Consider the following 12920-nt stretch of genomic DNA (forward strand, 5'->3'; position numbering starts at 1 on the left):
GTACTTTGGAGTGCAGTGTAGACATACCCCAGAATTAGTCATCGTCATGTAAATACGAAAGTGCAGTTGTGTGTGAAGATTAATACCTATAAAGGTGTAATTTGAGATAATGCTAAATTTGTTTAACCTGAGATGCCAGCTGGGATGAAATGCAAGGTGTCCTAAAGCCTTCATCAGTCTTCGGTTTTTGTCATTACATTACATTACATTACATACTTAAACTGATTATGTTAAAAAATCTTTCTTGTTTTGACTCACAGATTGCATTTGGGCACTTGTAGTATGTTAATGATTATTGTATCCGTTTGCTTTGCCTTTTTACTTCCTCTGATACATGGAACATATTTTCAACTTCTATTCATCATGCAGAGAACTCTACAGTCATACACAGTTCATGCAGTACTTATTTATACCCAAATCTACATTGGCAGGCTATAAATGCTGCAGAAAAATGAAGTGAGAGAAAAAGTTAGGGTTATATACAGCCTTATATATATATAAGTCAATCCTTATATGTACATGCATTATGTGAGTCTTAATTTCCACTCTATTTTTTTCCTCAAAGGAGAGATCCCAGTACAAAGCTGGGATTTTCCACTTTCGTGTCCTACTCTGTTTCAGAATTGAGTGTCGTTTATACAGTATATTTGACACAGCCATATTTAAACCTTGCCGCTGTCTGTGGTAGACTCTCTGTTCCATTGTATGGGTCTTGGGTCAGCCCTGGAGGAGGCAGGGGCTCCAGCGGTGATACGGAGCCATGCTCTTTGGGTCACACATGTCCATGGTAAAGGCAACAAGGGACCTTCAGGGAGTAAGGCTATGGATGCTACTCTGAGAACTTGATTTCTGCAGGGTGTTGAGGACATGTGGCTCTTAAACTTGCTGTAAATCAGAAGTATTCAGCACATAACAAAAATGATTGGAAGTTGGATTGGCTTCTGCATGGTGGAATTGATAAAAAGCTGGGTGAAGAGTTTACCAAATCATGAGATACATAAATTATCAATCAAAAGGAAGCTACTCTTCTGCTCACATCCATCACTAGATTGTTGCTTTTTTCCAGAACACAGGTTGCTTTAAACTTGTGAAAAATCTTGGAGAATAAAATATGTATTAAAAGAAAAAAAGACCAATGAATCCCACTTCTGTTAGTCATTGACTGACACTATCTAAATGCTGTGTTTTTCTTAAATTCATTGTTTTTTAAGTGATACATAGGATTACAGTAATCTCCCTCTAATTCCCATAGCTTCTCAACAGGTGGCATTTCTAAACTTAAGTGAATTGTTGCAGTCCAGTTTGGATTTGTCAGATGAGTGGCCTAGTGAAGAGGAAAAGCTAAGATTTCAGAAGCTGAAAGAAGACATTATAAAAGATGAAAAAGAAGAACTTCTTGCTGATGAACATGTAGGTGCGACTCATTATTTTACTGAAGCAGGGAAAAGCCACAGAAAGCAAGAACACCTCTACTCTGAGTCAGCTACTCTTTGCAGGTGACTAAGCTTCATGCAATGGCATATGATAAGGATCTTGCAAGTGCTGGAAAACTCTGCATTTCTACTGGAAAATATAAAAGCAGTTTAATATGTGTCATTGTACTCACTGTCAAATATGTATTTGATGAATAAATGGTATTTCTGACAAGTATATAGAATACAAAACAACTTTTATATTTTCTATTTTAAAATATTTTTCTCCAAAACTAAAAACCACTATCAATCTTTTATATTTTCTCATTTACTTCCTTGTTTGATAATTGTACTCTTGAATGTCCAGATTCATTCTACTGAAAAACAATAGAATTTTATAATACAAAATAACAAAGAACTGTAGAATCCTGCAGGTAACTTAAATTTTCATTTCTAGTATATGTAATATGATAAATAACTATGTGTAAATACAAGATAATACATTAAATTCCTTCACATTTGCATACAAAGCATTTAATAAATGCTTTTTAATCATATTTCACAATATGCAAATAATGCAAACCCTATTTGGGAGAACTTATTGGTGAATCCTTTCTGAAAAAGGAAAGTACCTTTTTGTGTATAGGATAGAATAAGCACAGTGGAAGTGTTCTTAATTTTATTTTTTTGTCAATATTTACCATGATAGTGATGATTTCCCCCCACCATGAACATTTTTATTGTTACTTAAAAATTATTTCTCAACACTAGTGTTTAATAAACTAGAGCTGACTTTTTTTAAAATATTGACCATTTGAATAGGTTTCACATTTCAAAATAGGAAAGGGATTTTTATATTTACTGTGAATTTTCTTTCTTGCCTTCTTTCTTTCACTCCTCGCCCTTTCACGTTTGCCTCCATCTCTCTGATGTCGCTTCCAGAAAACATAAAATACTGTAAGTCAATAGCAAAAATCCATGTGCTTAATTAGCATGGAAGGGATAGAGGGAAATCTCCAATAATCAGCAGTTTATTGATGTGGGAGATTGACAGACTTCCCCGTGCATTCTGTGTTCACTGTTAGGCCTATGGCTTGTCTTAAGTGACAGGAACCTCGGGGTGGCCATCTGTCCTATGGTGTGCCTCAATGCCAGATCTCAAACCTTGCATTGCCCCACTTCTCACTATTCTCCGTGTTTTATGGTGTATATTTTACATACTGTTTGATAGTGATACTCTCACGTTTTAGGGATTTTTTTGTTTTGAAGTATCAACAGTATGGAAAAAAATGTTGCAGAATTCACAGTTTGTACTTACTTTTTTCCCTCACCATAAAAACCCCTGCAAGCCCAAGGTTGTATTAGGTAATTCATTTGGTGGATTACTTAAAACATGTTTTTTACTTTAAATATTTTAATGGTTATATGGAAATAAAACAGACTGCTCATATGCAGGATTGCTAGTAGATAAAAACCTGCATTTTGGTTATATCCCATCATTAAATGTGCTTAGTTTTCTATGTAGTATTTAGTTAACAATATCAAACTGTCCGTTTTAAAAGGAGGATGTCCACACAGAGAAATATATTTATTAAGTTTCTATTCTATGATAGGACAATTCAAGCAAAGCAAGCTGAAAAATGCAGATTGGCAGCAGAAAAGGAGCTGAAAGAAGAACAAGCTTTATTTGAACAAAGGAAAAAGCAAGTATTATGTTATTGTCTTTTAAAAGTTGCTACTTAGCTTCTTAATAGATTGCTTGGTTGACTATTTAAAAGGAAAGAAGTAATTTCAAATATTTTGCACTACAAGTGGAAATATAGAGAGTGCCTTTTACAAAATATGGTCCTCCAAGGCAACAAGAAAAGTGACTTAACCAAGCTTCTTACCAACTCGGCCATGGAACTCCATGAATTCCCATTCCGGTTGAGCAGAAAATAAATCCAGTTCAGTTGATTCCTATGTTGCATTACATGTAAACTTAAAGTTAACTTCATCTTGGCTGTCAGAAGGCTACAGCTAGAGGGCAAACTCTGCGTATGACAAAAATGTGATACATCTAGGGTATAAAAAGTATATGAATTGAACAAATTTTGCTGAAAGAACTTGTTTATATTTCAGCATTTTTCCACTATATGCATACATTTGGACTGCTGTTCAGAAATCAATCCACTTAATACAGATTAGACCCAAGAAATGAGACGTTGGTCCTAATTTGTGTCATTTTAAATACCTTTTTTTCTTTTACAACTGGAGTTATAAAAGTCATGTTACAGAACAAACATATCTCTGTGACACTCCGGGAAGCACATGATGGTTGTGTTCTGACAGGGAAGTTCCCTGGGTTTGTGGGGTGCATATGGCAGAGCTCTGTGTTCCAGCGGTTTGGGTTATATCTGGTGTGTTTTGGTGCTCCCTGGGCCTCCCTGCACCAGGAGAGAGAGAAAAACCAGGAGGAGAGAAGCGGGGCCAGGGAATTCTTGTCTGCCTTTCCCTTCCTGTCAGGCAGGGAACACTGTCGGTTGAGCAGGATTCCCCGCTCCTAAGAAACACGTATCTAGGTGCTCATGATTTGGGCAGTGAGCAATCATTTGGGCCAGGACCAGTAAAAGTGAGCCTCCTTCTATTGCGAGTTATTTAACCAGTTGTGTGCACAGCCGTAGAGTGACCACTGGGAACAAGGCTGAGCTCTCGTGTGTCATGACCTGCCCTACCTTTGAATTGTGGCTGTCTCTTTTTTTTTCTTTTCTTTTTTTTTCTGACCCCCATTCATTCTCAGGTGAGATGCTGACACAAAGGAGGTGTTCGCTTAGCTTCTTGTTGGATTTTGATGGGAGTGTTCCTTAGCTTTATGAGTAGTTACAGATAGAATATAGAGGTCAAGAGGAAATGCTGGGAAGGCTTCAGGAAAGCATCCATAACAAGAGACTGGGGACAATGTCTTGTTTATTAAAGTATTTATTAGGCATTATTATAGTTGACAAGTATTTTTTAAAGAAACAGAGGAAATTAAGAGGGTTACTCTGTTTATGTGCCAGGCAATGGCAGTACAAGGAGATGTAGCCTGAAACTTAGGACTGAAACAAAGAAGAGCTGGAGAATCACTGTGGACATTCAGAATCAGAGTAGGTAGCATGTTAATGAGACCTTTGTTGATGAACCTTAAAAACATGATGGGTGAGATTACGTTATCCGGTAGAACAACTGTCTACTTCTTTATGTTTACTCAGATTTACTCAGTGTCTAAACTTACCAAGTTTAACCTGTAGTCCAGAGATGAACCATGTAGCTTGTCACCAGTTCTCTGAGCGGTTTCATTGCTCTGCTTGGCTTTTGTTTGAATCTATGTCCTGCTCTTTGCTGCTATATTCCTCCACTAAACTGGGAAGTGCAGGTGGGTCTTTGCAGTTCTCATCTTCCTTTGGTAAGTTAATGTTTCGTGAAGAAGCCCCTGGTATTTTGTTTCTCTTTGTTAGGAATCGGTATGTCTAATAAATATTGTATGTTGTTCAGCTGTAAATGGCTAAGCATGCAAACAAAAGCAGTAACCTTCACCTCTTAAATTATGGCTTTAAGAGTTTGACATAAATTAACTTTTTCAGCAATAAAGAAATGCTTCAGGAATGGCGCAGCCAAGCGAAGTTGATGAAAGAAAAAAAAGAAACGTTTAGATTTTCACCTACAAGTGCAGCTATGGTATGTTGCAGAAAATAGCAAGGTAGGACACTGGAAAAAACAATCCATTAATGATACCCTTTGATTTATTTTCTTTACAGCCCATATATTTCAAAACTTATAAAAGAGAAAACCAGGACTTTAAATGCCAGCACTTTGGCAATGGCTTTGCAGACCCTTTCTCAAATATCCATGTGGACTATGGCTGCTGTGTGAAGTGCTGCAGCCCCATGTGCAGTGTAGGAGTTGCCAGATCTTTCAAACTGCTATTCAAAATCTGTAGTGGCTCCAATAATCAGGCTACTTGGAGGCGTTAAAACAGAAGTGCGTATGTTGAAATATGATTTTTTAAATTATTGAACGCCTCCGATATGAGATGTTGCCTCTGCCAAACTGAATTTGAAGTCGGCTGGATTTTCTGGTTCCCCCAGGAATTTGTAAATGCTGGCATATGAAAGGAGGGGACCTCACTTCTGGTTCCCTTCTGAGCATATTTCAAAGGCCTGAAAAGTTTTTTCCCCAAAGTAACAAACATTAAAACAAAAAATGTCAAAAAAATTATCCCGTTCATTTTGCCATTAGATTCTCATTCCTTAAAATACAGCACTGGAAAAGATGAGATGCTGAAAATGAATACACATGATTTTTCCAGTGCTGTGGTGTGAAAATGAACTGTAACACAGACACTGAGTAAGGCAGTTAGAGATGATCACTGAAGGAACTTGAAATGCTGTGAGAGTTTTCCTCTTGCTGTGATGAATTCTTTCATCTCAGTTTCATGATTGCTGGGCATACTACTTCTAACCTTGGAAGTGTAGAAATATATCCAAATTTTTCTGACATGTCAGGCAGTTTTAAATTATAGTGAGTTACATCCCTCAGTGGTAAAAAAGGGGATTTGTACAGGTTTAGTGTTACATTTTATTGATACCTGCTTAGCAATACCTGGTGCTCAACCAATTAAAAAAGGACCCTTGTATATCAGATTACAACTTTTCTAGAAATGTAGGAAAACTTGCAATTCAATATCTGACACAACCAAACAATTTTTTATATATATTTTAAAAGTAAAACCAAAGCAGCCCCATATCCAGCTTACAAGGTTTTTTATTGTTTTGTTTTGGTTTTTTTAAACTAATTTTTGAAACTAAGCCAAATTGTGTTGCTAAATGCATTGGTGCTTGGAGAAATGTCTTTCTGAACTGCAGTTTATCAAATAGGAGATTACATAGGTTTACCATCTAACTATAGGCATCTAACATAGGTGCTGACTTTAGGAGCCTCGGCTCACAGCGCACAGGTAAAGGCAGGCACCTGACAGTAGCGAGCCTAGTCGTCTGCCATTTTCACTGACTCTGCAGGAACCTGGGCTTCTGACTCGGGCAGTTTATTGATGTTAATACAACCCTTTTTCACCTTTCTACTCACCCGTAGTGTGACATTTTCCACCAATTAAGCAGTATTTCTTAATCCTGGCAGCAGAACTTTACTTAACATGCAGAGCCATGGGAATATACCAGAGGCAACCTGCTGGCAAGGCAGCAGTCTGTCAACAGTCCCCCTCCCTCTTGCTGAGCAGCAGTGCTAAAGATCATATTCGGTTACTTTAGCAAAACAGAAATTTTCATTTAAACAGATTTTTTTCTATAGGATACTATATACAATACAATGCTAAAACATTTTGGAACTGATGGCTGGAAAAGTGGTATGAGCAGGATTTTATTCCATTTCATCCATCTTCAACAAAGTTGTTACCCAAGTTTCAGTTACCAGACTTTTTAACCTGATTTTCTTAGACTGTGATTATTCATTGCTGCCTTTTGTTGTCTGGAAGTTAAATAAATACATACATGTAATGCTTCTATCTCTGATAATGTCTTTGGCCAGCCTTACCACAGAAATAAAGCAAAAGCAAAGTAGGCTTGCTGTGGTGCCAAAACAGGTTTGCAGGACGGTTTCTGTGCGTGCGGGCGACGTGGGCTGCAGGGCAAGGACGGCCGTGTGTTCTGAAGGGTCACTTGCAGCTGGGTCGTCCCGAAGTAAGCAGCAGTACTTTAACCGTGACTTTACTGGCACCAGTAGCTCATTCTGATTACTGGCTGGGATTAATAATATTTACTTATGCTTAACTAATTTAACACAGGCCTTCCTGTGAAAAATTATCCTGCTCGTGTATGTGGATCAAACCAACGTGGGTCACTTATTTCCTGCTTTATCTGTGCTTTAAGCTGATAATGTGAGTGCAACAGTTCCGGAAACTGGTTTGTTGTGTAGCAATATTCAACATAAAGGGTGATTTCACAATACTCAAAGCAGGAGCATGACCAGAAGTAGGTTATGTGAGAAAAATGCATCTTTCTGCTATGAACAGTAGGGGTCAGATCTGAACACGCAGATTGTTTTTTGCTGAAAACTTCCTAGCTGAATTCCTGCTGAAGCCCTGAGAACTTTACTGATGGATAACAGCTCCCAGGGGTTCCGCTTACCTTGTTGAAGCTGTGTGGTCTGCTTTCTCTAGTACAAAGGTCTTGGTTCTGGCCAAATTGACAGCTGGTTTTAGGACTACAGAAGTTTGGGTAGCATAGAATGGAATTGAATTTTGAATGACACAAGAAAGAGTAAGTATATTGTTACATGATACATTTAAATATTCCTCATTTTTTCTCTTCCGTGTTCCTACATAGATAAATGGGGAGAGTAATGTGTTCACTCACAGAAAACAGTTCTTGAATTTGTCCTGTAAAAGCTTTTTCTTCTTTAAAAACAAAACAAAACAAACCTATTTAGGTACTTACAATGATACAAGTGATATAGATACACAGGGAGAACAAAGGATGGGTTTAAAATGGCATAAGTGATACAGGACGTAAAGGCTGTATGTATGAGTTGAAGCGTTCTGGAAGGTGGGTACCTGCCTGTGCACGCACTGAACACGGGATGGCACCACAGGACCACACACAAACCAGTGTACCTACCCTGGCTGTAGTTTACATCAACACCTAATAAATACTGAAATTAATGAGAGCTTTGCAACACATTCTTATATTTTTATGTTAACAATCTCTAATTTTTGCTCGCGAGTTTAATGAATTTTTGTTCTCTGATCATCTTGTTAGAAGCAGTTTTCATATTCCTTGCGTGTTACAGAGAATATTCTTTACCTAACCCAAAAGATTTTAGTTTTCAAATTGTTCTTGTTGGAATGGGGCAGGGAGGAACACAAGGCAGCTACCCTTACTTAATAAAATGTAAAATATTTTTCCTAAGATTATGGGGTCGTCTTGGATTTAGAATCCTAGTTTTCAGTAATTATGATGAAGGCACGGATAGCTGAGTAATGGTTGCTTGTGGCTGCCATTGCATACCTTGGCTTTCCCCAAAGTAAGTACTCTTTTTGTGTGTATGTGTCAGATCAACGTGAGCATGCCGTGTTATTTCTGCTCTGTCTTCACCTTAATTGATAATGTCATAAGGGACAGTTCTGGAAACAGATTTGTTCTATAGCATTGTCCTATTAGCTGATTGACTTTCTTTGCAGCAGCAAAGCATAGTCATAGGCAATACTATTAAAATATAATTGGCAGTTTTATTGTAAGCCAGTTTGGAGGTAAGCTTTTGCACTGAGAAAAATGAAGTGCCTATAAAATATTTCAAATCTACCTCAGTAATTTTTCTTAGTGCAAAACCTTGGGAATTTATTAACTTGGAAGTATAGGTAAGGTGGTTTGTCTGGGAATAATTTGGCTTCACAGAATAGTTCTGAGTTTTTAAAAGGCATTCAACCTGGCAGAACGAAACCAAAATTTTTTTGTAGCTTTATTTGGAAAATTCTGAGGGAAGGGCCTAACCCTACAACCAAGTGCTAAGGACCAGGTTTCAGGGAATGTGAGTTGAATGTGGAGGTAGGGCATTGACTTAGCTCTTCCACAGGTGACTCCACAAGGCTATTGAGTCAGTATCTGTCAGTATTTCCCACTAGAGCTGTATTTATAAATAACTGAATATCCTCTGATATAAAGAGAGAGAGACTGTGCAGCCCAGTGGTCAGAACATCTGGCAGAAGGCTGTAAGGGCAGGGTGCCAGCTGCTTCTTCATGGGGCAGAGGAGGACATTGAAGCTGCCCATCTTTTGTATCCCAAACACAAGGTGTCGGCTCTTCTGAACCTCTTCCCACCCTCTCTCCTGGAACTACTGTTTTCTTACCAAATGGCCCTATTGCCTTACCTACTTTTTCTCCCCAGATTTGGCTAACAATTAGAAAACAGGTAGTTGCCCTCCCTGTTCCCAGGCTCTGGTGATCTGTTACTTGCGTTGCAGACAAGGGTTGGACTTGCAGGGTGTTGCCACTATACACAGCCAGTACATTAAGTATGCTTTCTCGGTAACGTGTTTTTAAGACTAATACTTTTCCACAAAATTGACTTTATATTTTAGTTAAATGGAAGACATATTGCTGAAACATCTTCAGTTGTTTCTAGTTATCAGTTCAGGTAATCCCCAAGGGCCATGCTGCCATGTTGGTGAAGGTTTTGAGTTAACAGTCCCAAAATGGGATGATGGCAGTTTTATGAACTTGACCACCACAAGCTATTTTTTAACTTCTTTGATAACTCAGGCTGCAGTTCTATGCCATTGAGCCATGTTCCTGAAGCTCAGGTATCATTATGAAGTACAACTGTGCCATTAGGATAGCTGTGTCTACTGGGCTACTAAACATGTAGCTACTGAACATGGCTACTGAAGTTACAGGTGAAAGTCCTTTTCCTGTTCTTCAGTAATAAGAGGTCAAGCAAATATCTCTTTCAGCTATAATTAAAGGTAAATGCATATCTACCTGGAAAAAAGTAAGATCTTACTGAAAAAGAACAAACCATGCAGACCGAAGTTCAGAGTTTCTGAAAGACCGTCGGTGCAGCAAGTTTTACGAGATCTGAGGAGCGTAAGATGTAACTGGCACAGTTACCGGCCCCTCGCAGGAGGGTGGAGGCCACTTTGGTCTGCATAGTTTGTTCTGAAGTCATTAAATAGTATTTTTAAGTTTTTTGGTTTATGGTGGGAGTTTATGTAAAGCATCAGCATTAATCTGAATTTAAATACTTTAAACGGATTTGGTTTGTCTGGTTTTTTTCCCTCCAGATCTTGGGGAAATAAGACTCTTGTAAGTAAATATGAAATAAATATTGCGTTTCATCTGTGAATTTTACCACTTAATTGAAGGCAATAAAAACATAAGAGTACAAAATGCAGAATTCGATTATAGAACTCTGACTTCAGCTGTTGTAGCTGTAGCAGAACTCCTGAGCATAGTCATTATGCAACTCCCATTGGCCTCCACAGCATCATTATTATTTCACTTAAAAACAAACAAAGAAAAAGAAAAAGAAAAGGTGTTCAAGCCTTCTCACAGCTTTGATTTTCGACTTACTGGACTCTACGTTAAGCTCCCTTACAGAAATGGAAGCATGTTCATGCTGTGTGGCAAGTGGGGAAAACACATGGAAAGCATCTCCCTAAGTGGGTGTCCCCAGTGGGTTTTACAGCCTGCTGTGGTGCTCGCTGGTGCCTGGCCCTGGGTGCTGCCTGGGAGGCTCAGCCACCCACCACCAGCCTCAGCATTTCCCCAGCAGTCCCTGGGCACTAACCATGGCTTCGAAGAACCACGGCCTTTACATTTTTAATTTCAGTATGAAACCAGTCTTTAATAGCTATTATTTCCATACAATGCGTTAGCATTCTGTTTTGCTGTAGATACCAAAACATGCATCGTACGCTACTGATAACATCGGTTACCACACCATGAAAGAGGGAGCTGAGAAACAGGACCATACACCTGAAATAATAGAAGAGAGATTGCAGAAAGCAAAAGATGAAGCTACAAGGCGAGTGCTAAAAAGATAAGATTATAAATACTTCCTACGTAACGCTACTGATGACTTACATTTAATTTTGTCAGTATGAAAGTATTTCTTTTTTGCTGTCCTGTGAAGTAAAAAAATCTTGCACCCTAATCAACAAACACAGTGACTAAAAGAGAAATAAGCAAGTTAATTCTAGGCTTACTTTAGAAAGAAATAAAAATTTAATAGATAATCACTAGCGCTTCGAGACTTGCACCTGAGCTATATGCATTTTCTCCTTCATGTACAATGCAATACCAAGACAAGAAGCATGCTGTTAAAGCAATTCCTATTTTATTATAGTAATAATTTATTTTAATAATAAACCAACTATTTTATAGTATCTCTATATCATCTTAATACAGTGAGTGTGAGCCAGAGGGCTGAACAGAAATTTAGTATCTCTGGTCCTTTTTGCAAAATGAACTAAACAAATCTCAACTGATTGATGGCCTCACCTTGACAGGCTTGTCCTGGAGTATAAATTTACATGCTTGTCTTGGTTGTTCTAGTCTGTCAGCTGGGCTGGAAAATACTTGAAATCATTCTTCTTTTTGAGGGTTTAAAAAAAAAAAAAAAGAAGAAGAAAAAGAAGAGAGGGGAGAAGTATGAACATGTCCCAAATTCTTAAGAGCCTGTAAAATGTTTGATGCTATTTTTAGAAAGTATTCAAATTAAGTTTCGGGGGGGGGGGGGGGGGGGGTCTGTTTGCTTTTAACGTATATGGGGAAAGCTTGAAATGTTCTGTTTGTTCTTCTGATTACAAAATGTATCGGTTTGCTCCATTTTGCACTTCTAAAAATTATTGTACCTTTATATGGGGCTGTAACTTGACTAACTGTACAAGCATGTTCTAGTTGATAATCTCAGGACATAACTACTAAACAGATGTCTGTAAATCAATGAAAATTTTAATCAAATTTAAGGAAAAATACATTATTATACTACTGCGTAATATGGAAGAGAGGTGGTTACAGATACCACGGCTATGGCCAGACAGGTCTGATGAGCACATAAAGTACAGTAAATACATTTATTTAGCAGTCATTGATATTTCCTGTTCTTGTATTGACTTTCGTACCTGCATAAATATCCCTAGTGCATTGGGAAGGGCTGTTCTGTAGTACTCTTTTTTTGTATGTCTGCTGCCCAACATGATTTTAAATTTACAGGCAAGACAGTTGGGAAGTGGTTGGCATGTGCTGTAGGTGGCTCAGCCGCTTGCGTTGGGTACAGCTCTGGGTCCCTTCAAATTCTTGTTTTGTTAGCCACCTTCTACAGTGTTTTGTTTAGTTTCACCTGCTTCTTGTGCTGAACTCCCCATTGGTGTTTCCTGCCTTGAATTACAGGATCTCATTCAGCTTCCATGACTGTATGCCTCTCTTTTTTTTTTTTTTCTTTTTATTCCACTGCCTTGTTCACTGAAAGTCTTCCAGCTTCTACAGCAGCCATGCAAAGGACTCACCAAAACCACTCTGCATCACTGCCAAACTCGGACCTATCCCCAGAACACCATCGAGCTTATGCACTGAGCGAGGCCAGGGGTTGATTTACATAACTAACTAAATAAGTAAATCCCTGCAAGTGTAAAAGCCAATGTAAGATATAGCAGTGCAAGACCACCACGTGGTGCATACACCACAAAGTGCGTATTAACAAAGGCAAAGCCACAGCATTTGTTTGTTTTGCTCCCTGTGTCTGTATTTATGTTTTTGGCAGAAACGTGTTAAAATATGTGAAACTGAAAACAGAAAGGTCAATGAATATAAAACAACTGAAATAATAGTTTTACCATGTTTACTTAGATCCCTCAGAGATAAGAAACTGGAACAGCGCATCAAACAGCACACAAAAATGATGAAAGCAAGAGGAGAAAAATTAAAAGGAACGTCCCAAGTGGAAATGAAGAAAGCAAAACAAGATATTGAGACAGTA

General features: G+C 38.2%; 1 protein-coding gene across 1 annotated transcript in view; it reads left to right on the top strand.

Annotated features, from left to right (window-relative positions):
• Window positions 1-12920, top strand: part of LRRC27 (leucine rich repeat containing 27) — a 32987-nt gene that overhangs the window by 16255 nt on the left and 3812 nt on the right. Inside the window, exons 6-10 of the mRNA XM_069797308.1 lie at window positions 1253-1496; window positions 3026-3115; window positions 5015-5108; window positions 10837-10967; window positions 12791-12917. Coding sequence (XP_069653409.1) covers window positions 1253-1496; window positions 3026-3115; window positions 5015-5108; window positions 10837-10967; window positions 12791-12917 — 686 coding nt within the window. The remainder of the gene's footprint in view (window positions 1-1252; window positions 1497-3025; window positions 3116-5014; window positions 5109-10836; window positions 10968-12790; window positions 12918-12920) is intronic.

This window comes from Haliaeetus albicilla, chromosome 11 (assembly GCF_947461875.1).
Source record: "Haliaeetus albicilla chromosome 11, bHalAlb1.1, whole genome shotgun sequence".
Classification (NCBI taxonomy): domain Eukaryota; kingdom Metazoa; phylum Chordata; class Aves; order Accipitriformes; family Accipitridae; genus Haliaeetus; species Haliaeetus albicilla.